The 25,205-nt window shown below is 41.6% G+C and overlaps 1 protein-coding gene across 1 annotated transcript in view; it reads right to left on the bottom strand.

Moving 5' to 3' along the window:
- The window catches only part of XRN1 (5'-3' exoribonuclease 1), a 78,938-nt gene that overhangs the window by 22,628 nt on the left and 31,105 nt on the right, over positions 1–25,205 (bottom strand). Inside the window, exons 16-29 of the mRNA XM_074963837.1 lie at positions 24,819–24,988; positions 22,946–23,066; positions 22,747–22,845; positions 21,530–21,633; positions 20,844–20,975; positions 12,794–12,956; positions 11,758–11,871; positions 11,002–11,100; positions 9,789–9,904; positions 7,598–7,744; positions 6,053–6,142; positions 5,126–5,261; positions 4,092–4,148; positions 2,616–2,748 (exon numbers count right to left, since the gene is read on the bottom strand). Coding sequence (XP_074819938.1) covers positions 2,616–2,748; positions 4,092–4,148; positions 5,126–5,261; positions 6,053–6,142; positions 7,598–7,744; positions 9,789–9,904; positions 11,002–11,100; positions 11,758–11,871; positions 12,794–12,956; positions 20,844–20,975; positions 21,530–21,633; positions 22,747–22,845; positions 22,946–23,066; positions 24,819–24,988 — 1,681 coding nt within the window. The remainder of the gene's footprint in view (positions 1–2,615; positions 2,749–4,091; positions 4,149–5,125; positions 5,262–6,052; positions 6,143–7,597; positions 7,745–9,788; positions 9,905–11,001; positions 11,101–11,757; positions 11,872–12,793; positions 12,957–20,843; positions 20,976–21,529; positions 21,634–22,746; positions 22,846–22,945; positions 23,067–24,818; positions 24,989–25,205) is intronic.

Below are 25,205 nucleotides of genomic sequence, written 5' to 3'. Positions count from 1 at the left end.
CATTCAGCTAGTTAGACTGGATACTTGAGAAACCAGAAGAGTTGTGTACTTATTTTAGATTACAAAACACACATGAAGAACAGTCCATGCCATTAGGAGTTTATAGCACTATGCATTCAAATGGAGCTATATTATTCACAAACAGCACTCTCTAAATTCTCCACTCTATCTGAGGCAAATTTTTTTGTTTCCAAATAGATTTTATATGTTCCATCATTTTATCTTTATTCCTCCACAAGACTTTATTAGATGTGAGAAGAGTCAACAAAATAATCTCAGTTCCTAAATAATCCCTTCAGCTTCATTGGGTAGAGGATCAAATGTAACTGGAGACAACTTTCTCATGCTCCTGAAAAGCGGAGAAACCACCCTCCTAAGCCGCTCCCTCCCACCCCCCCGCACCCCAAGAAAAACCAAAAACCAAATGCATACCTCTCTCATTTTCTTGAGAGCATTCCAACATCATGCTCAAATGACAGCATATGACATCTAAACCAAACAATGTTACTGACTAGGGCTGTCGATTAATTGCAGTGAATCGTGAGTTAACTCAAAAAAAATAATCACGATTAAAAAAATGAATCGTGATTAATCGTAGTTTTAATCACACTGTTAAACAACAGAATACCAATTGAAATTTATTAAACATTTTGGATGTTTTTCTACATTTTCATATAGTATTCTATGTTGTAATTGAAATCAAAGTGTATATTATTTTTTATTACAAATATTTGCAGTGTAAAAATTATTTAAAAAATTGTATTTTTCAATTCACTTCATACAAAAACCTGTATTCGAAAACAAAACAATGTCAAACTTCAGAGCCTACAAGTCCACTTAGTCCTACTTCTTGTTCAGCCAGTCGTTATGACAAACAAGTTTGTTTACATTTACGGGAGATAATGCTGCCCAATTCCTCTTTACAATGTCACGAGAAAGTGAAAACAGGCATTTGCATGGCACTTTTGTAGCCGGCATTGCAAGGTATTTACGTGCCAGATATGCTAAACATTCATAGGCCCATTCATGCTTCGGCCACCATTCCAGAGGACATGCTTCCATGCTGATGACACTCATTAAAAAAATAATGCGTTAATTAAATTTGTGATTGAGCTCCTTGGGGGAGAACTGTATGTCCCCTGTTCTGTTTTACCCACATTCTACCATATATTTCATGTTATAGCAGTTTTGGATGATGACCCAGCACCTGTTGTTCATTTTAAGAACACTTTCACTGCAGATTTCACAAAACGCAAAGAAGGTACCAATGTGAAATTTCTAAAGATAGCTCCAGCACTCGACCCAAGATTTAAGAACCTGAAGTGCCTTCCAAAATGTGAGAGGGACGAGGTTCGGAGCATGCGTTCAGAAGTCTTAAAAGAGAAACACTCTGATGAGGAAACTACAGAACTCAAACCACCAGAAAAGAAAATCAACCTTCTGCTGGTGGCATCTGACTCAGATAATGAAAATAAACACGTGTCGGTCCACACTGCTTCAGACTGTTATTGAACAGAACCCGTCATCAGCATGGATGCATGTCCCCTGGAATGGTGGTTGAAGTATGAAGAGACAGATGAATCTTTAGCACATCTGGCACATCAATATCTTGCACAGTTGTAGCCAGTGTCGCAACGAGAATGCCTGTTCTCACTTCCAGGTGACACTGTAAACAAGAAACAGGCAGCATTATCTTCTACAAATGTAAATAAACTTGTTTCTCTGAGCGATTGGCTGAACAATAAGTAGGACTGAGTGGACTTCTAGGCTCTAAAATTTTACATTGTTTTATTTTTGAATGAAGTTTTTTTTGTACATAATTCTACATTTGTAAGTTCAACTTTCATGATAAAGAGATTGCACTACAGTACTTGTATTATGTGAATTGAAAAATACTATTTCTTTTGTTTTTATACAGTGCAAATACTTGTAATCAAAAATAAATATAAAGTGAGCACTGCACACTTCGTATTCTGTGTTGTAACTGAAATAAATATATTTGAAAATACCCAAAAATATTTAAATAAATGGTATTCTATTATACAGTGCGATTAATTGCATGATTAATTGCAATTACTTTTTTAAATCGCTTGACAGCCCTATTACTGACCATTTGGTCATGTGAAAGTTACCAAACAACTGATCCTGCTCTAATGGGGGAAGATGACAATATTCAGATCCTGAATCCAAATACTATCATATCTGAATATAATCCTAGAGTAGCTTCTTCCTTACCTCCCACTGCAACAAACTTTAGGGTCCCCAAAACCATGAAGTCTCTTCTTAGGGGTGGGGTCAGAGACTTTAAACCCTGAATCCAATGGCCACCTTCCAATCCTCACCCTCATCTCTCCAAATTTTGCAGCAATAGAGTGGAATAGACTTCTGCACTTGCTGTTACACTGAGCCTGAGAACCCACAGATGGCACAGTAAGTGGGACAACCGCATGGTACATTACAAACCAAATTTCTGTTTTTTAATTGTGCCTCATCTCCAGTCTGACTCTTTATTAAACTGTTCACAATTAAATGAAAAAGAATAAAAGTTTACAACAGTTTGTTTTCATGTCAACCTTATAGCTAACATATGATCATTATTATGAGGAAAATATTACCTCCTTTAAGTCCTATAATGGTACCTCGAAGACCAACTGGAACAGAAAAGTTCTCCCTCACATTGACAACACGGTCAAACAGTCGATACTCTGCATCTCTGTCTGGAACAACCCCATTCTGTTGTTCTAAAGGCTGACATTAACCAAAAGACTATGTTAATTCTAGTAAAATATAAAGATATAAGTTATTCTGACTTAACAACAAATGAATCACGGATTTAAAACTTAAAGAAGTTGAAATGATTTCATTATTTTCAGTACACTGAGAAAACAATTTGAACTGTTCTCAGAACAACCAGGTAGAGGTGTTACAATGCTCAGAAAACATCCTTTTATTAATAATATTGCTAACTAGGAAGCTGCAGTGCTACTCATGAAGTGCTACTGAATGGGCCCATGGAGTTGAGGGAAGGCACAATCAGAAGTATTGTTCAGCTTTCCTTGTGCCACCAGCAGGAGCATTTGTGAGATACCCAGCAAAGCAGCCTAGAGCAGGGGCAGGCAAACTTTTTGGCCTGAGGGCCGCATCGGGTTTCAGAAATTATATGGAGGGCCTGTTAGGGGATGCTGTGCCTCCGCAAACAGCCAGGCATGGCCTGGCCCCTGCCCCATCCAACCTCCCCGCTCCTTCCTGACTACCCCCCCACAGGACCCCTGCCCCATCCAACTACCCCTTCTCCCTGACCGCCCCCAGAAACCCTGCCCCCAGAAACCCCCTTGTTCCCTGCCCTCTGACCGCCCTGATCTCTATCCACACCCCTGGCCCCTGACCACCACCCGAACTCCCTTGCCCTCTATCCAACCCCGCTCCCCGGAGCACCTGTGGCTGGCAGCTCAGCTGCACCAGGACAGGCAGCTGTGCCGTCCAGCTGAAGCCAGCCACGCACCGTTCAGCACAGAGCACCGGGTCAGGCCGGGCTCTGCAGCTGCACTGTCCCAGGACAGCACTGTCCCAGGCTCGCAGCCCCGCCGCCCAGAGCATGGCGCCAGCAGCACAGTGAGCTGAGGCTGCGGGGGAGGGGGAACAGCAGGGGAGGGGCTGGGCAGAACGGTCCCGTGGGCCGGATGTGGCCCGCAGGCCATAGTTTGCCCACCTCTGGCCTAGAGCATACAGGTGCCATGAAAAGAACAAAACAGGCAAAGGGCAGCATTTCTGAAGCACTTAATATTCTTTCTGCATATATTACAATTATGGAGGGAATGAAAGTTGTAGGATCAGAAGAAGGCAAAAGACATATGCTACTAAACCACATGAGAATCGATAACTGAATTTCAGTCCCATTTATACAGCAGTCATTGTTATTAAGTAACACCACACTGAAACTAATTTCCTAGGAGACACTTCAATTAATCCTGTCCCAACTCAGGCAAGTGCCCTATAGTAATTTTTGAAGGTTCATGAAGTTTGTCCAGGTTATATTTATTTTACATAAGTTAGTTTTTATAATAAAATTAAACAGCCCTAAAATGACTTACTCTATACAGCAAATGGGGTTTCACCGTCACTCGCACCTTCTTGTTACTCTTCCTTTGCTAAAGGAAAGGGACAAAATAATTTTAAAAACTATTAAGTAAGAAGTCTGAAATATTATTCCATTGTTTTGCAATGTCTTTGATAAAAAATGCCCACTATCAGTGTGAAGGGAAAACAGATACGATCTATCTATCTATCTATATAATGTGTTGAGCAAGTAAGCAGAACAAGGATCAGAATACGGTAGGACTTCTGAAGAAAATATATATATGCTCCATGAAAATGTACTGCAGGCATTCTTCTGGTGTTCTTAAAGGAGACACAGTTCTCAAGACTTTGAATCATGCCAAAATACTGTATTTATAAATACTTTAAAGTAACTGGATCTAAGAAGTCAGGTTAGTCTTTCTAAACCATGGCTTAAATTATTTAACCAATCGCAAAACAAACCCAAAGTTAATATCACTTTTGCTTCTGGAGCCTTCTACACAATCTGGAAGAGTACCAACCACTTGTCTCATGGGGATTTGCTACACATCATAGGACTTCATAACCCATTTAACACTTAATACTGCCTTGCCTGTTTTTGTTTTATTTTCTCTTTTACTTGAATGGATCTGATGAGAGAGACCTGTGAGGCTGGAGGAGACTGCCTTCTAGTTATTTGCAGATCAAAGGGAAACTATTTGGGAAACAGAAGGGAAGATTGGGTTTGTGTTTGGAAGAGATTGTGAGGAGTCCAGGACCTCTTTGGACACAGATTCTTTTCCCAAAATCACTCAAAGTCAGGGGAGCTCAGAGCAGATCTGGCTTAACTAGCTAGAGAGAAAAGAGCCAAAGAGTAGAGAGACTGCTGATGCCCTTTTCTGAGTTGCTATGACAATTTATGATGCAATTTAGTAGCTTACGGTTCTTCCAATAGTAGTATTTGCCATGCCACTGAAAAACCATTTTCTGTAATCTGAATAAAGTACCTGGACAATATAAACAACTGCTTTTTGGTCCATCACTAGTCAAATCTATAAAAATTCAGTACCTTGCACTTCTCTAATTCTTCTTCAATTTTCTCTACAATAGCTGCATCCAGAATTTGTAAGTCACAAGATGAACGAGATAAAGCGCTGACAGGATGCGCCTTTAGCCAGGCAACAATTTCTTGAACTCTCTCAGCACTACGGAAAAAAAATTCCATATTGATCATAATTGTTGAGGGTTTACATATTATTGTGGGCTACACCCAGTTTCTGGATTTATAATGTCACCAGATACTACAGTAGTAGGCACATCTTATAACTGGATGTAGTCATAACAAACACTGCTATGTGCTCCGAGAGCTTAGTATAGGGACAAAAAAATTAACCATGATAGAATGATGCTTCAAAAGTATAAACTAAAATGCAAACTCTAGAAATTCTACCTTCCAGACTGAAAATCTGGATTTTCAAACAAAAATCAGTAAAAACACCCAATGAAGATTATTTTAAAAGCAAAAATTAAAAACCATGGAGAACTAAAGTGTACAAATATGAGGCATAGGTGTGATAAATAGATGTCTCTCGAAAAGATATACAATATCCTGATAATTGTCAAAATCATCCTATAATGAGTCTGGTCCTGAAGGAAAAAAAACAGGTTTCAGTTATTTAAATAAGGCCATCATTATGTGGTGCAGCCATTTTCAGTACTGTCAAATCCCTCTTGCCACCAGTTTCCTGTCTACCAATCTTCAAGTTGAGCATTTTCCTTGCCTGCAGATACTGTATTTCAGTACTTGAAGAATTTCTGCACATTTTTATTACAGCAAAATTTCTAGTCTAGTATTTAGACTGGATGATTCCAAAAATACTGAAATAATTACCCTTCTTTGCTTTGCGACTTCAGTAGTTTTTGAATGTACAGAGGTCAATATCTGGAACTTGTCAGATAGAATACTATTTAATCAAACTGCAAAAACATTGCTCACCCATTCTCGTCCTCGCCAGGCCAAATATCATCTTCATAGAATATATCTTCTTGACTATTTTTGGCAATATAACTAAACAGTTCAGGGACCCTAATAATAAAAGGGATATAGTTTCACATACAGCAAGGTCAAAAACAAGTGCTTAATAGAAACAAAATAATCTGGAATCCAGGGTGCAGTAGCTTTTCGTAAATGTACAGAGTTTTATTGGCCAAATAGGCAGTTTAATATGCTGACAAAAGACGGAAAATCAGAGTTCTGTCCAAGATCATCTCTTGCTAGGACTCAGAACACACATTCCCTTTCTCTAAGTCCACCCAACTCCATCATGCAACCTCAGAAGCAGTACTGATGGGCGCCAGAAGGGCCTGTGTCCTGCCCTCTTTGGTTAAAAGGCTGGATCTCTATGACATGGGAGCATTTAGAAAGAGAAATAAAGAAGAAATTGGAAGATCCCACATGCTCCATCCCCCTCTCCATAAAGTAAACTTAAGTTACAGAGGCAGACTGTTGCTGAGGGATTCTAATGACAAGTTACTGGAGAGGAACTTGGATGAATTGGGGTGTCACCAAAGCTCCACATGGTAGCTTAACATTTTTGCTTTTTAGGCTGCTTATTTTTTTTCCATTTATGCAGTTATTTTTACGTAATTGTAGTCAGCCTCTGGCAATTACTAAGGGGCTAGATAATGACTAAGTCATCTTTCACTGTAAATATAAACCCATGAGATATCAAGTGTACTACATGCTGGATGACAACAGCATTGGTCTAGAAATGAAAGTTTAATTCATTTGTCTCCTCCACAGGATCACTTCCGTACACTAGCCTCCTTCATTTCAGTTTTTAATTCCTCATCAATCAGGAGAGACTACAGTGGGATATAAACTGATTTCAAAGTGGTTTCAGAAGGTAATATAGATCATACAATAAAATTGGATTTCCTATGCAGTGTAACTATTATAATATGAGGTGTTTTCAAATTCCCGCACACTGGAGCAGTATGTGTTTATGTCAATATTCTACACAACAAAATGAAATAATTTAGACACCTCCCACACTCAGAATGTCTTATTACAGTTGTCACCATCTGATTTTGAAACACAGATCCCAAATTATAGCCATCGCTTCTCTTCAAATAGAAAAGTGTTCCAAAGTAACTTATAAATGTAAGAAAATTAGTGTGTCTCTACACAGCAAAGAAAAAGCTATGACTGGGTACAGATTGTTCATTGAAAATATGAAGAAAATATCATTTATTTCAATTTCTTTAATCTTAGCTTTAAGAATCTTCCATGACATTCTTAATGTTGCTGAGTTTGTTCCTTTGCTATTTCATGCTGAATTATAGTCCGTTTTAAGTCTAAAAATCAGAAACACCTCAAAATACTTCATTTGATACACTTACTTCTCATTAAACCAGGATTTGGGTTACCCTACCTCCAGCCCCAGAGTCATCAATAATAAACTTTTGCACAGTGAATAAAACCCATTTACAATTTCAGTACAATAATTTCAGAAATATGAAGTTATTATTCAACTCTTACCTTTCTAAATACTCAGCAAGAAGTTGCTCTACGGCAGAAGAATACATCCATTCATTTCTAACCTTCTTAGTATAGCCAGGGACCTCTTCATTCTTCTTATTAAACTTCAGATTCAAGCCCACATTTGCCTTGTGGTCTCCATGTGGACTGCAAAACAAAAAAATAAGTTTTGTAAAGGAAAAATTACTGACATCTGACTTGAGCCTCAGAAAAGTTGTTTCTGATAACATCTTTATCTGCTAATGATACTGACCTACTTTGTAAAGCACTTTGAGAATTACTGATGAAAAGTGCTGTATAAGAGTTGGGTATAATCACTCTGTGGGGTCTAACAGGAAACAGGTGTTTTGAGTTTTAGGAAAGCATATCATGTGACTTTTGGATTACTATCTTTTTCACAAGTTGTACACAATTGCATAGTTTGAACTGTTATTCAATAAATACACAAATTACAAACAAACAAAGATTGTCATCTTTGTGGCGAAGAGTTAGTGCTCTGTACTACAAGAGGGGACTCCAATACAGTCCTAGTTCCACCCCAGTGTCCTCAGCACAATCAAGGGCTGGACACACTTTAGAGGCATTTTGCCTGGCCTGAAGTAGCTCAGGTATCTTGGGTTGGTCAACAGTAATCTTTCTAGCCAATTAAGAACTGTTAACGGGCTTTGAATATAGACTTCTCGGGGTCTCCTTGCTTTGGAGGGTTGGTTGTAAGGGTGAAATATATTTACAGATGAGGGATTTAAAGAAAAATTCTCACCCAAAACTCACTTGACAGAAAAGTCTTCTATACTAATGCCCCAGTTGAGGGTTATTTTTTAATTGATTTTTCTTAAAATTTTTAAAATGCACTTTCAAATGTACTAGTTCCCAGCTTATACCTCATTTTCTGATTGAGGCAGGAAGGGCATCAGCATTGGGGGGCATAAACTCAGAACAACATCCTCTAGAATTACAGAGTCTCAATCTACTAGCCTCCTGGGTTTAACATACTGAAGGTGTCTCCAAGAGAAGAATCCAAAAAATATATGAAGTGTGGGAGTACTGTATGATTCAGCTGGGATTTTTAATTTAAATTTTTCAATTTTTAATCTGATGCAATATTCTATTAATGGTCAATTAGAATATCACTTCAACTAAACAAACAATTTTTTGATACTTAGTAAATCTAAGCGATTCTTAGGGTTTTTTTAAAAAACATTTAAACAACCAGAACAAAGCTCCGATTCAGAAAATTAACAAACTAAGCTCCTATTAACTACAGAATACATCTTTTTGAAAACATTGTTTATATCAAATACACTATCAAAACAATTTTATATCACAGATCCCATTAGAATTTATTAATACTGAGATGTCAAATAGGATGAAAACATAAAAACATAAGTAAATTCTGTCTACAGTAGCTTCCACTTATTAGCAACCCCTTGGTTGCCAGCCAAAGTTGCTATTATCCAGTAGTTGCTAATAAGTGGAAGGCTTAGCATGTCCCAGTGCTCCCTTCCCTGTGTGCAGTCTCCCAGCAGGGCACAGCCTGGAGAGCGCAGGGAGAGATATCATGCAGTTCCAACACCCGGGATGCAGCCCTCCTCCCCACTATTGCCTACGCCTCCCCTCCCAGCCTGCACTCCCTTATCTCCTTGTGTGATCCCGCGTGCAGTAAGATTTGCTGGGCTGCAGCTCCGCTCCCTACTACTGCCCAGCCCACAACCTCCCAGCCCAGCCCACAGCCTCTTACCTCCTATACAGTCCCATGTGCTGGGCTGCAGCCCCAGAAGGAAGCACTGGGACAGGATGAGCACCAGCCACAGGTAGGTTTGCGGTGCTGCAGCGAGGAAGGCATGCCCCAGCCCTTCCATTCCTGGATGCAGCCTCATAAACCTATCTGCAGGAGTGCTCAGCACATCTCAGTACTTCCTTCCCTGCCTGTAGACTTGCAAACCTGCCTGCAGGTGGGGCCTTTCTTTAAAAAAAAGTTGCTGATAAGCAGCATGCCAGTGTCAATATCCTAATCCTATCAACAATGATGTTAATGGGATGGGATTGGTTCCTGGCAAAATGTTCCCATTAACTGGAAGTTGCTAATATCAGGATTGCTATTAGGTGGAATCTACCATAGCACATAATCTATAATTTTACATTCATAATTGAGAATTTTGATTACAAAGAAATTTATTACAGTCAAACATACTTTCTCCTGGATCCTCTTCCAATAAATATGCTTCCTGTAAACCTGGAGACAAGATATCCACTCACTCCAAGACGACTGGCTAAAACGTATCCAGGATTGTACTTCACAGAATATTTCTTTAAAAATAAAAATATATTACTATATACTAGGACAGGATATAGGCAATAAAGTACTATAATTATTTTTAAAAGCCCAATTATTTCCTTTTAAAAATTACCTTCCAACCGTACATATTTCTCTGCTATTCCTGCACTGAGGGTTGGGAGGAGAGGACGGGAAACCCTCCCACAACCCTGCAGGAGACCCTTCCATTGGTCTGAGGAGCCAGGGAGAAGATAAGTGATGAACATTTCCCCTTTCCACATCCCATACCAGGCCCAGAGGAATTTACAAAGTTCTTTGGAGCAGGGACTGTGTTGCTAGAGTGTCTAGCTGCAGAATGAGGCAGTGATCTAGACTGGGACTAATAAAATACAATACAGTCCCTGAGCTCAATGAGTTTGAAAAACACTGAGCTAAACCAAGCAAGAACATCTCGCATCTTGCTCTGAAACTTGTCAGCTTAGGCTCTTACAGATCATTAATAGGAACTAGTTACAAAGGAAAGGACCATCAATTGAAAAAACCCTGCTGTCTTGTCATGAACTGCCTAAATTCAGGGACTAACTGCCAGTCGCCCAGCTCACCTTAACTGTCATGATGACTAGATCTCCTGAACAGTTGATTTCCAGATCAATGTTTTAAATACTGCAGTTTAAGGTGTTAATGACAACCAGAAATGAAAGTGAAGCCAATGCAATGATTTGAGTAAAAAAAAGTTATAAGCACATGGTGATCCCCATTTCTCACTGTCCGGAAATATTGTTTCTGGTCACCAAATGCTGGAACACATAAAGGAGCAGCACAACTGGCAGCCAGACTCTAGTAGAACTAGATCATCTCACAGAGGATGCAAAACATGGGACGTGGGTATGGAACTGCACAGTAAGAGTGCAGTTCAATGCTCTGAACAGAACCTTGTATTCAGCCTTACATTACAATATATTAGTATTAAGACAGTCTCCCTGAATGAGATTGTTTTAGTACTTCAGTCTTTTACAGAAGGATATGGATTGTGGCACAAAAGAAAACTGGGATCTGTGAAGGAAATTTGCCACTGACAAAAATATCTGACACAATATTTAAGTATTTACTGGAAAACAAAAATACGTACATGCTGGTTCTGTATTAAGGAATCAAGCTGCGGTTCACATGAGATACTGAAAACTACACGAATTCTACCTTCTGTGATGACATCACATGAATCCTGCACCTGGTAGAAAACAAAGTTAATAAACTTCATTCACTTCTTTTCATTCAACTCTCTGCTGGAATAATTGAGGTAAAAAATCTAGACCTATACTTTCTGTGAGAAGCCTAAGCTACATGTGTAAATTCACTGCATATATATATATATATATATATATATATATATAAAATGGCAGACAAATACTACCTCTCTCATTTAGAAAAAGAGGTCGTTTCAAAACGGACTTGGGACCAGACTTTGGGGTCTATACTCTGGGCAGATAAATAGGTCAAGTGTGGGGGTGGGCAAAAACACCTTAAAGCTCAACTTTGCCCTCCTCAGATCTTGGTGCAGCTTCTTTACAGGGCCAGTCCCATTGCACGTAGTTAGAACCGCTATCAGTCTGACTGCAAAGAGCCCCACAGGAACAAAACCATAGCTGATGATCATGATGTTGATGAGACATTCTAGTTATGCTCCCTTTTCCCTGTTACGTTAGCAACATGATAGGGGAGAGGCAGGAGCTCACCTATGTCTACTAAGACACCAAAGTAATCCAACCTGGGTTGGTTAAACTGACTCCAGAGCTAGATTCTGCCACACAGCACCAGAGAATCTGGCCCTTGATATTTATAGGCATGTAAGAAAAGAAATCTTGCAAGAATAAATGTTTGAACTAACTTCTCCTGTGCAGCCATAGTAAGGACTCCCCAGCATAAAGACTGTACTTCCAGCAGGAAACAGATCATCCAAGGTTTTGATGTTGGAGAAACGAGAGTCAAAAGCACTGATATCCTATATGAAATAAGAAGATAAAATCTATGGTGTTAAAATATCTGTCAATCCCAATATGTTCTTTAACAGGTCTGCTAAATAGATATTTATTACCAAATATCTAACAATCACGATAAAGTAAACTACGAACTATTTCCTTCATGCTAACCTCACTATCTAAAATATACATCAACTCAGTTTTTGAAAGTAATACTGTCAGTGAAATTACATAAAGCTACTGGGCTACATCTGGTCCAAGATGACTACTGTATCTTATTCAAAATGTCATCACAAAAGTTCATGGCAATCAAACTAAAATATGCAGTAGGGTCACAACTTTTGTGACAAGAGCCTTCAGTCTAGCTGCCAACACTTTTGAAATGATAGTTTAAATGGAAAAATATATACCATTTAATGTCGCTTTTGACAAAGTATATACTTTTTGTACTAGAAAGGATGCACTATTACCATAAAATTAAGATGCTGATTAACTCTTTTATTATTTGTCTGTTTTAAAGTATGCATTCTAATCCAGGGGTTCTCAAACTTCATTGTACCTAAACCCCCTTCTGACAACAAAAATTGCTACACGACCCCGGGGGGGACGACACCGAAGCCTGAGCCCCACTGCTCTCGGCAGCCGGTGAGAGGAGGTCAAAGCCCAACCCCAAAGGCTTCAGCCCCAGGTGGGGGGCATGTTACCTGAGGGGCCCCACACACACGCAAGGCTCAAGCCCTTGGGCTTCGGCCCCGGGCAATGGGGCTCAGGCTTCAGTCCTGGGCCCCAGCAAGGGGAACGCCAGCCCTTGGCAACCCCATTAAAATGGGGTCACGACCCACTTTGTGGTCCCGACCCACAGTTTGAGAACTGCTGTTCTAATCCTTTCCTAATGGAAAGGAAAATGTTATACAAGAAAAGATTAGGAATATTTGGAATATTTACCTTGACAATAGTTTGGTAAACAAAAGGAAGAACTTGTTTTGACCACTGCTTCTCCAAATAAACGTCACCATTTTGATTTAGCTGATATCTACGACCAGTGAGTAACTGGGCATACACAACTACTGAGGTTTCATTTATAATTATTCCTTTTCTCCTCTGGTAGCTGATGAAAAAAAAGGAAAACATTTATTTTGATTTAAATAAATGGAACTTCCTAACACAAAAAGGAAGTTACTTTTATGTTGGCCTTGATCAATGTATTTAAATCCAAACAAAAATTATTCTTAAGATTATGAATATTTAAATAATTGTTTCCTGTTTTATAAGTAAGAACTATATACAGGTTTAACAACTCTGAGGTTAAAGTGTTATTCTAGATCCTATGTGAGTCATTCACTGTACTATCTGAACACCTAGAATTATTAACCTCAAGACATGGGGCTAAAATCAGGAAATAATTGGTAAGAATTTTTCTTTCTGCTAGCAGTGTCCCCCCACAATTCTTGACATTTGAGCTACTCTCCTCTCTTTGCAGCTCAGGGAGGTGAATCAGAGTTTTGGAGCCACATGGTCTTGCCATACACCCTCAGTTCCTGCTTGCTTCCAGATGAGTTATTCCCAAATTGCAAAGCTTGCTAGCATCATTAACAAATATTCCAGAGATGACAAAATAACTACATACATTAGACCAGGGGTTCTCAAAAACTTCATTGCACTGTGATGCCCTTCTGACAACAGAAATTACTACACGACCCCAGGAGAGGGGACTGAAGCCCAGCAGTGCAAGTAGGCCGGTACACTCCTGTAGCCTTCCCAGCAAGCTATTTATAGCCGGTACTGGTAAGACACAGCAGCAGCCCTGCTGGTGGGGAGGAGGGGGGCTGGGGGTTCTACTCCTTTCCCCACTGGGAGGGGCAGTGGGGAAAGGAGCAGAATGCCGGCAGCTCCTCTGGCAGCTGTACCTCCCCCAGCCCTGCCCCCACAGCCCTGTCCTCCAGCGGGGCTGCTGCCGCAGTAGGAGGAAGGATGGAGCAGAACTCCCAGCACCGCCCCCTGCCCTTCCATGGAGCTGCGTCTCAGTCTGTGTACCACAGCAGCAGCCTCGCCGGAGAAGGCTGGGGGGCAGGGCTGGGAGTTCTGCTCCTTTCCCCGCTGGGGGGGGGGGAGGGAAGGAGCAGAACGCTGGCAGCTCCTCTGGCGGCTGTACCGCCCTCCCCAAGCCCTGTCTCCGGTGCAGCCGGAGAAGGAGAACAGAGCCCAACCCCCCCACGCCCCAGGTAACATAGGATGGATGTGAGGAGGGGACGGAGAGAGCATGAGAGCCCCGGGGCTGGGGAGTCACATGGAGGGTCACATACCCCCTTAGCTGGTGACCCCCCCCCCGTACCGGTAAGACATGGATTTTACTTGCACCACTGCCGAAGCCTGAGCCTGCTTGAGTCCCACCACCTCGGGTTGGAAGCCAAAGCCCGAGCCCCACCGCCCCAGGCGAAGAGGCCAAAGCCGAAGCCCAAGGGCTTCAACCCCAGGCAGAAGGCCTGTAAACTGAGCCCCACTGCCCAGGGCTGAAGCCCTCAGGCTTCGGCCCTGGGCTTCAGCTCTGGCACCGGGTCCCAGCAAGTCTAAGCCAGCCCTGGCTTTTGGTGTCCCCACCTACAATTTGAGAACCAGTGCATTAGACCAAGGAAGACTGTCATATGGTAATTTCACTTAGTAACTGACCCTTGACTCATGAGCCATCCAGGATGGGTAGAATTGAGGAAGACACTGCTAATGGAAAGGAAATTGCTGGTAAGAAAATTTCTGCTTTGCAACCCAGCATCTCCCAAAATTCTTGACATCTGAGAAACAGCGAGCAGATGTACGGAGGCAACAGAAAAGGGGGGAGGGATAGCTCAGTGGTTTGAGCACTGGCCTGCTAAACCCAGGGTTGTAAGTTCCATCCTTGAGGAGGCCATTTAGGGATCTGGGGCAAAAATTGGGGATTGGTCCTTTTTTGAGCAGGGGGTTGGACTAGATGACCTCCTGAGGTCCCTTCCCTGATATTCTATGATTCTATGAAAAAGGAAAAACAGTATCTCTTCCCATCTGTAATATTTACTCAAAGGGCAAAATCATTTCCAGCCACTGCCTACAGCACCTTCCTGCCAAAGGATGCCGCTGCAGAAGACAGGATGTCCCCCTTTTAGTGCTTGAGAAAGGAGGCAGAGTTTGACCAGGTGGCTGCCTTACAAATTTCCGCTGTGGATGCATTAGCTTTCTGCCCACAAGGCTGCCAGTGATTGCATAGAGTGTGCCCATGGAGTGACCCCTTCTGGAACCAGAGTCTCTGATGCCTAGTACGCTTCCACAATGCATAATCTAATCCATCTAGCAACAGAATACATAGCAGCTCTGAGACCCTGGTATTTCAGATAGAAGGATATAAACAGGGACCCTGATCTCCTTGTGAACTCTGAACATTTGAGGTAAATTTTCAGAGCCCTTCTGACATCTAAGGTGTACCACCTCTCCTCGGTGGGATGTTGTGACCTTGGAAAGAATGAAGGTAGAACCACTCTCGAGAAGCGTGGAAAGAAGAGATCACTTTTGGGATAAATGATTCCAGAGTTCTGAGCACCATCTTGTATTCAAGAAACATGGAGTAAAGTTCCTGCATAGAGAGTGCCAACAGCTCCAACGTTCGCTTGGTAGACATGATGGTAACAGAAAGCAAGTTCTGACGGATAAAGTAAATGCTGACACTGATGTCAGTGGTTCAAAGGGATGGTTTGTCCGGGCTCTCAATATAAGTGGCCCACTTGGGAAAATGAGGTCTAATAGCCAGCTTGGCTAACTGGACTGCCCTAAGGAATCTGGCTACCTAGAGGTTCTCTGCCAGAGAACCTACAGATTCTGCAAACATCATGCTACTGAGGGTAGACACCTGACACACAATGGTGCTGGATTGAAAACCTTTGTCAAAGCCTTCCTGGAGAAAATCCAAGATAGCCAGAATTCGTGGATTTCTTAGATTTTCTTCATGTTCCTGGCACCAGCTGCAAAACTTGGTCCAGACAGAGGAATACACTTTCAATACTCTTCTAGAAGAAGGAAGCATTCTGATAACTTTGGAGAACAGACCAGTGAGACCAGCACTTCCCTTTCAATTGCCAGACTGTTACATGCAGCCCGTTCAGGTCGGGATAAAGCACAGGACCTTGTGAGGAAGTGCTCCATCTCTTCGGAACCTGTAATGGTGAGCCCAATTTCAGCTTTATCAGGTCCAAAAACTGAGTCTCCTCTGCCAATGTGGGGTTAAAAATATTACTGTTGCCTGTTCTTGATTTATTTTCTGGACTGCCTTCCCAAGTAGCGGGAAGGATGGAAATGCATAGAGGAGGCCTTGTGACCGTTTTCATGATAAGGCATCTTTCCCCATGGATCTGGTGTCCACTTTCCTGGTGAAGTACTTTGGTCTCTGTGCGTATGTGATTTGCAAATATGTCAGCTGAGGACAGGCCGAATTATTTGATGAATAACTCCAAGACCCCCACATTGGCGAGGAGACCCAGTTTTTGGATCTAATAAAGCTGAAATTGGGCTCACCGTTACAGGTTCCGAAGAGACAGGACCTCTCCTCACAAGGTCCTGGGCTTCAACCGGACCTGAACTGGTTTCACCTAACAGGCTGACTACTGAAAGGGAAGCACTGGTATCACTGGGTTTGTCCTCCAAAGTTATCAGAACACTTCTTTCTTCTAGAAGAGTATTGAAAGTAAACGCCTCTATCTGGACCAATTTTTTCAGCTGGTGCCAGGAACACAAAGCAAATCCAAGAAATCCAAGAATTTTGGCCATGTTGGATTCAGGCACCACTCAGAGTTGTTCACATTGTGCCTGCTGAGCAAGTCCATCATCTGGTTCAGGTCTCCCTTTATGTGAACTGCCCTGAGGGAGAGGAGAGACTGCCACGCCCACTGCATGATTTGCATTGCTTCTGCATATAGCGCTGGGCTTCTTATTCTCTCTTGGTTGTTCACATACGTAACCATGGTTGTGTTATGTGACTGAGTCAGAATGTGGTTCCCCTTTAGGCCGGACTGGAAGCTTCATACCACCAGCTTGACTGCTCTTAGTTAGGAAGTTTATGATGTGGGTTCTTTCTCCAGGTTCCACACACCTTCAACTATTTGGGATCTCAGGCATGCCCCCCCAGCCAGTCATCTACCAGGCTGACACTGGTTGTGAGGATCAGGGGATCTGGAAGGCATATGGGCATGTCCTTGCAGACGCTGCCCTGGGCTGACCACCATTTTAAAGAGTTGATTACCAGCACTGGAAATTTCACTTATTCTTGCATGCATTCTTGGAAGTAGTCCCATACTTTTAGGATGCAGCCTTAAAGGCGCCTGATGTGTGACTGTGCCCATGGAATGATCCCTATGCACAATACTAGGAGGCCTACCGTTGAAGACTCAAGTGCAGTTCCAAAACAATGAGAGGAGATCTTGAATCTTCTGGAACCTCTAGAGATGGACATATTCTTGCGAACGAGGCGTCTTTGTCTACTCCCGAGTGAGTTATTTGGGTGGGTGGAATCAAGGAGCTTTTCTCAATGTTGATAATAAAGCCATGTGCTTGCAAGAGATTCAAGGTCAGGGACATAGCTCTGTGTGCTGTTGCTTAAGGTGGAGCTCTGATTAAGATGTCATCCAGGAAGGGATACGGTGGATCCCCTGTGACCTGTGTCTGAGTATGATTACCACCAACTTCTTTGTGAAGACTGGGGAGAAGGAGAGGGAGCCTGAGGACAAGCCAAATGGCAGCATTCAATATTGATGGTGCTTCCTGCCGTAGGGAAACCTTAGGAACCCACGATGGCACAGTCTGATTGGGATTTGGAGGTATGCATCCACCAGAATCTGGCACCAAAAGTCATAAAATCCCCCTGGGACAGGGATAACACCATAGAGATTAGGGTTTCCATCCAGAACTTCATTCTCTTCATCCACTTGTTGAGCATTTTGGGATGTAGAATGGCTCAGATTCCCCTTGTATGCTTCTGAACAATAAAGAAGTTGGAGTAGAACATTGATAATCTTTCTTCTGAGGAAACACTCTCTATTACTCCCACATCGGGGAAGTGAAATATCTCATTCTGGATTAGACCATGCTTTTTGAGATGGCGGACTGGATGAAAAATAGATTGGGTGGACCCCATAACTTGAGGAAGTATCCCTGACTCTCAGTCTCCCTGACCCACTGGTCCCATGGTTGAAGGAAATGGGAAATCCTGCCCCCTAGTTTCAGCTCTGGGCAGAGAACTATGTGGTCTTTGTCATAAAGAGGCTTTGGGAGTGGCAGGGCTCAGGGCTTTTCTCCCAAGCCATAGTTCCTCTGCAGAACCTGCCCTCACATCACTGATATTTCTGCCAGGACGAAGGCTGAAACAAATGCCTTTGTCAGAAGGCCAGTCTATAGTCTCTCACAGGCATGTTGTGGCCTCAGAAGAGACTGTTTAGATTTTGAGGCACTGTCCACCACTACCTTATCTAGCTTGTCTCCAAAAAGCAGGCCGCCCATGAATTCAGCAGAGCACAGCACCTGATTCAATTAGCTATCCACCTTCCAGGGACAAAGCCACAGATGGTGCCTGGTCATGGGGCTGGAGGCCATGGCTTTGGCTGAGAACTCATCATGTCCTTTGAGGCATCAACAATGAATGCTGTTGCCCAGGAACCTTTATTTAAAATAGAGCTGAAGTCAAGGTGATCTATTCTTGAGGGCTCTGAGATTTTCCAGCCAGGAGAGAGAGGCTTTGAAACACAAATAGCTGCTAGGGACAACTTGCAAGAGGCTGAGGAGGCCTCAGTCTATTTTTGAGAGGGGCCTATTTTTCTATCTGTGGGGTCCTTAGGATAGAACTCCTCTTCTGACGGGATAACCATTTTGTTAGCCAGGGATGCTACAGCAGTGTCAACCTTTGGTATCTCAGTAATTCAGACTTCTGATTCCTGGATCCAATAGAAGCAAAGATCATTTCTGTTAATGTGCTTGCCTGTGTCTGGCCTATCCTATTCATTCCTGATTACTTCCTTGAAGGAGGAATGTAGGGGAATCATGGCATCAGGTGAGGATTTCAAGGGGAAAAATTTCCTTAGAGGCTTACTCTTGGTATTTTGTTCAGGTTGAATCTGAATAGTGGATACAACAACCTTGTTGCACAGGGTCTCAAATTTCTCAGAGGGGAAAAATCCTTTGCTGAGTCTTTCCCTGGTCCTGACTGGAATCAGAGCCTGACAATTTACTATCCTCTGTGGAGGAGAGGAAGGAGGAAGAGTAATCAGAGGACTCACAACTCCAAGATCCTTTAAGGTTTTTCTTCATCTTTTTCACTTTCTTTGTCTTTTTTTTATTATTTTTTTTTAAGTATTTTTAGCTCATTTAGAGAGCACATGAACCCCATCGCAGGTTTGATGAGACCTTTTGCAGCTAGATTGCTGAGGGCCTGAAGTCCTCTTGTGACATTTCTTTCTGAGTCCTCCTGGATCCCATCCCCTCCCAGAAGGGAGAGGGGAAACGCTTCCAGGGCCCTCCTTGTAGGAAAACTGGGAAGGGGGGGTGCTTATAACCCTACTTCTTTTCCCACAGTGCTCAGCACCCACTTTGGGAGTTGGGGTGAGGATCTGTGAACCCACAAGTCTGCCTTCTCTGGTCTTCAAGGGCTCCTTGGAACTTAAGCCTTGAGTAAACTGACTTGGATCCTCCTCATCCTTGAACACTCTCCCAACTCTTCCCATAGACTCCAGGTCCATTTTTCCCACATTAGAGTCTCATCTGCTCTGGTGGGCAGGGGATCCTACATGACTGTCCCACTCATAGCTTTGGAATCTAACAGAGTTAGTAATGGAAGGCTGGGTGCAGATTGGGCACAACACACTATCTGCCAAGCCTGGGAGGGCAGTCTCAGATGGAGCACTGTTTGGATTTCAAACAGTGCTTTTTAGGCTGCTCTTCCATACCTGGATGCGCACATGAGCCAGAAGGGAGGCACTGCAGCTGAGGCTCTGGGGGATTCCAACATCCAGCTAAAAAACTGGCCTAGGGCAGAGGAGAGGGTGGGAGGGCTGCTCACCACTATACCAAATTTTGACCAGAAACCCCTGGGGCATATGTAAAGGTTGAAAAATACTGCCATCCACACAGAGGTAAAAAAACTGGAAGCAAGCAGGACTTGAGGGGGTGTGGCCAGATCATGCGGTTCCAAAATTCTGCTCCACCTCCATGAGCTTCAGAGAGAGTGGAGTAGTCCAGACATCAAGAATTGTGGGAGAGACTGGGCTCCAGAAAAAAAGGAAAATTTTAAGTTACGATACCAAAGGTGTCAATGTATTGATCCACTCTGCATGTCAGTATACAATTAATCATCTTGCTGCTGCATGGGCACCTGAACCCCATATCGTTGAAAGACCTGACCAACAGTCCTCCTAGGAACACCTATTGTGCTCCAACGATCTTCAGAGTGGGATGGGGATCACAAACTCACTTCCCTCTCCACTGTTTACAGCAAATATGCAGTAGGATTCAGTAACTTCTACAGGGGGTTCAGCTGCTGTGGATCCATTCAAATTGCACTGCATGAAGACTTCTCTCATATGCAGAGAATGCATGCATTTCTGAAAGCCTTGGGAAGCCCCAGAGTGCAGTGAATGAAGGCAGAGTGGTGGAACCTCTGGAAGGATTGCTGAGTGTTGCTGCAACTACAGGAAGAGAAGTGGGAGTTTCAACTGTTCCTTCAAACACATCATGGAGGTGACTGGTCAGGAGAATTATTAGTCAACACTGCTAATAAAAAACAGTTTAGTTTACAAAGTTAGATGCCATTATGGGAGAAGTAATTGTTAAGTGACTGTGTTTAATCTTTCAACACCCTCATTCACTAGCCTGGCATCTTTTATTATCATGTATGCAACAGCCCTAGTCTTCTAACTAAATCCATAATGAAGCAACAAAAAGAAGCTGAGCTTTAAACAGCAAAATTACAAAATTAAATTTTCTAACTACTTACTGTTCTGAAATCCCCTGAACTTCTTTCAACCAGATGTTCTGTTCTTTCTCTCCAACATATGCCACTTTAGTCGGTGGCACAGCGTTTCCCAGGTAAAGCTTCTGTGTTCCATGTGGCTCTTCCAAATAAAACCTTGAAGATATTGTAAGTGTATAATTAACTGCAACAGATAGATCTGCACTTAACTAATTATGAATGGACTTATTTTAGTTAGAAAATATATTTGTTCTTTTTCAAGATTTATAGGATGGTTTCCATTCCACATCAACCCACTTAACAGGCCACATTCCCCCACACTTGTGAAAAACCTGCATGGGGTGTGCAGAGGAAAACTCTGCAAAGAGATTCCCCTAGCAGTTTCCCTCAAATTATTCTGTCCAGGTTTATTTGTGAGAGAGCCTCTCCCATTAGAATAAACATGGAGTTTGTCCCACAGATCTTGAGGGAAACAATGGAGATCCATGCCTCCATAAAACTATCCAAGCCCCAAGAACCATGTTAAAACAGAGCTTCCTCTTCTAGCAGCTGCCGTGAGATGCCCTGCCCCTTTTAAATAAGTAATTTAATCTAAGTGCACTCTGAATCACTGCTTTTAAAAAATAGTCTGATTACTGTGTAGCCTTTGGAACATTTGGGAAAGTAAATGAACAACATAGGCAGACAACTTTCCATGCAATTGTTCTTACTTAGTTTCTCCATCTGACACAGAAATAACTCTGGCTTCTTCAAGGTGTGGCCAGTTAACAAAAACAGACTTTCCAAGCACCAAACTGGCTACATTTTCTACAGACTGAAAAATAAAAGTTACTCTACTTCAGTTATTCTATCAAACAAATACAATTATTGCAATATTTGTCTATAAAACATGAAATAAACATGAAAGCATTATTTGCTATAATAAAAAATTCTAATTTGAAAGTGGTAGCAGTTTATCTTGTGATACACAATGAAAAGCCTTAAGAGCTTTTAACACATTCACTTTGGATTCTGATACTTATTGTATACTTACAGAAGCCCACCATTCTCCCCAGGCTTCAAAGCCTGAGCTGCTACATCTACACAGCTATTTTTAGTGCAGTAGTGCGAGCCCCACAAGCCCAAGTCTGTGACCCAGGCTAGGAGGTTCACTTTCATAAGCTGTGTAGATACCCTTGCAGTTAGCATTAGTAACCTCCAATATTTTAAAATTGGGACAAAATCCAAATCCTTCAACAGATTCCCACTACCCCAGTACATTTAATCGCCCTAATTTCTCCTCCCCCACCTCAGCCTTTATCATTTAATCTCTTTTACTGTTGACTACAGTGCCTTTTATTAAAGGTTTTTTTCTGTGAGCTTATAAAGGTAACAATTTCCAAATGTACAGTGAAACCTGTCATGAAACTACTTGAAGAGCTAGTAGAAATGAGAAGGCAATATGACCTAAAGGTCTGAGCCTGGGACTGAGAGACAAGAACTCCAGGAGTTCTAATTCCAGCTTCTCTAGTGATTTGTTCTCTGGCCTTGGGCATGAAACAGCCTCTGTGTACCTCACACTTTCTCCCTCTGTACAAATGCAAGGGAAACTTATTTACCTCATTGGTGGTTTTGCAAAAATTAGAGTGTAACACATTTATGCAAAGCTCCATGTGTAAGCCAAACATTACTGGTTGCCTAACAGGGACTGAACAAAATTATACCAAATATTTTGGTAACAATTTAAATTGGTTACTTAAGACACTGGGTTGCCTATGAGAGGTGGTCCCTAGGGCAGGTTTCACTGTATGTACTTTTTCCTTTGAGTTTCTCCTATGATAACACAACACAGAAGGTGATAAAAATAACCTAACCTTAACTTCTCATTGGGCATATTTAACTAATACAGTGCATAATTAAGACTGTCATTAGGAAGAGAGATACTTACTTGCTCTTTTGAATCCTTGTCACATATGATTTCTAACAGCATATTCTCACCATGGCTGCTCTGCTGGAATACTTGTACCCCACTTTTTTTAAGACAGAACTAGATGAGAGAAAGACAGCACACGAAACCTATGTCAAATCTTTCCCTAATAATTTATGAAATAGTTGGGAGGAAATGCCAAAGTACAGTAATCATTTACCTTATGTGCAATGTGTTTTAGAGTAGGAAACCCACAAAAATACAATGCGCTCTTGTTAACTTTAGTTATTTTATTGTGGGTTATTTCTACATGCCAGGCATCCAAAGATATTGTTTTATACCTAGAAAATAAAAATACTAATAAAAACAATGTATTTACTAAAACAGCTTCACCAAAGAATATCATGATATCAAGGAAAAGTTAGTTCTCAACGTGTGGACTGGAGAAAACTGCTTTCAAACTCTTCCTAAAAAAATCTCTCTTTAAACATGATCTCATGTCCTTCATGGATAATTAAAGCCAGTAAAGATATGTTAATAATCATAATAAAAAATGGGCTTCTTTGTTGAGCAAACTGTCAGTCATGCTTAAACAATCAGTGGTTAGGCCCATGCTCAAGAAACCATTTTTGGACATTAACAACCTCAGTAATTGCCATCTCTCTGATTTTTCTAAAAGGTTATCAAGAAGTAATGATGAGTTAATTCGAGCAATTTCTTTGAATCTTATCAAGTTGGGATTGTATTTGACTATGACTGGAATATAGACTGTTATCCATGGATTATCTCCTTCTAACAATAGATAAGAATATGGAATTCATGTTGATTTTAATAGATTAATAGCTTTTAATTTAATTAACCTTGATGCAAGGACAACAAGCCTGCAGGATCTTGTAGCAGTGAATGAAGTAGTCCTTCAATAGGTGTGTGCACACACACTGAGGTCCCATCAAGTATTGTTGGGCAACTAAAAGCCTCCCTATAGGCCCTCACTTGTGGAGCCCAATCTTGTTATCCCACTGTTTCAATAAGTATGTAAAGGTGCTAGGAGAGTGAGACTCAGTTCTGGGTCATTGATATACTCAGCTGTGTTGACTGCTCATCAACCAGAGAGGTTACTGGCTCATTTCTTTCTCTGTGCGTGAGCAAAATAGGGATATGGATGAAAGGCAGCTTGCCATGACTCAGTTCAGATAAAACTGAAGTAGTGTCTGCTGGCCAGAGGAAGAAATAGGAGCAATAGGTGTAAACAGTATATACATACTTTACAGAGAGTGTAATACTAGCCTTTTAACCAAATATTTTATTAGAATCTTATTAGAATCATCGTTATTGCAAAATTTAAGCTAATAAAGGTGGCACACGGTATCTTTCATCATCTAAGGTTCATCTTCATTCCTCTCTAATTGGAACCTTGCAATAATACTTCCTTGCCTTCACTACCTCCAAGCTAGACTATTGCAAAATATTTTTTTAGGGCTATCCCTAAGGATCACATAGAAGCTCCAGTTCATAAGTACAGCTGTCTGCTTCCTGAGTGAGGCAAATAAATCACTTAACACCTGAGCTCAACCCTCTGCACTGTTTGAGCACAATTCAAAATGCTAGTAATAATCTTTAGCATTCTAGTGCTTTAGAACTGGTCTGCTGAGGAACCACCTCTACCCATGTATTTACATCATTCTTCTCACAGTCCTCACCCTATACTTCACTGTCACAGTTGAGATTCTCTGGGATGCTCTTGAGATCATATCCTGGGTCTTACCTTCATAAGACTGGTAGCAAGGCTCTCGGAGCATCCCACCTTGGGAATTTGCTTCCCTTAGTGCCCTGAGAGTCACCAAACCTGCAGACCATTACGTAAGGTATGTGGTTTAGTGTCTGGCTAATTTGTTTTGCAAAATCTGACTTTTAGCAACAATGACTATTATCATTCATTGTGGGCAGCACAATTAAGTGTCTGTTTTTACTGTTTCTGTACCCATCGTTAGATGCTGTGGCTAAAATGCTAGGGAAAAATATCAAAATTCTAAAAACAGGTTATCCAAATATTTTTTGGTTGATCTACTATAGAATAATTACTACAGAATTACCTGGTGTGGCATCTTTGTATAGCAGGGAACTTCTCTGGCCATGGTGATAGGTATTTGAACTCTGTGTCTTTGTCATACCAGTACATTAGGCACTCACTGTGAGTATTTCTTCGCTTCTCATCTTCCAATAGGCACTTGTTGCAAGATTCCATGGCTTGTAGCAATCGTTTCTAAATTAAAAATTCCACTGGTAGTTAAATTTTTTATTAAATTAAATATTTCAACACTCGTGGTCAAAGTGAGATGACCAATCTGAAATATTTCAAAGGAAAAAAGTACAATCTTCCTGACTCAAGCTTCCCACTCTACTTAAAAACTGCATCTGCTATTCAAGTCAATCATCCCAGCCTTCTCACTTCAAGAATTTATCACCAAGGCAGGTGGATA

Source organism: Natator depressus, chromosome 9 (genome assembly GCF_965152275.1).
Source record: "Natator depressus isolate rNatDep1 chromosome 9, rNatDep2.hap1, whole genome shotgun sequence".
NCBI lineage: Eukaryota > Metazoa > Chordata > Testudines > Cheloniidae > Natator > Natator depressus.
The sequence above is the reverse complement of the archived record's forward strand: the minus strand, read 5'-3'. Positions and strand labels throughout refer to the sequence as shown.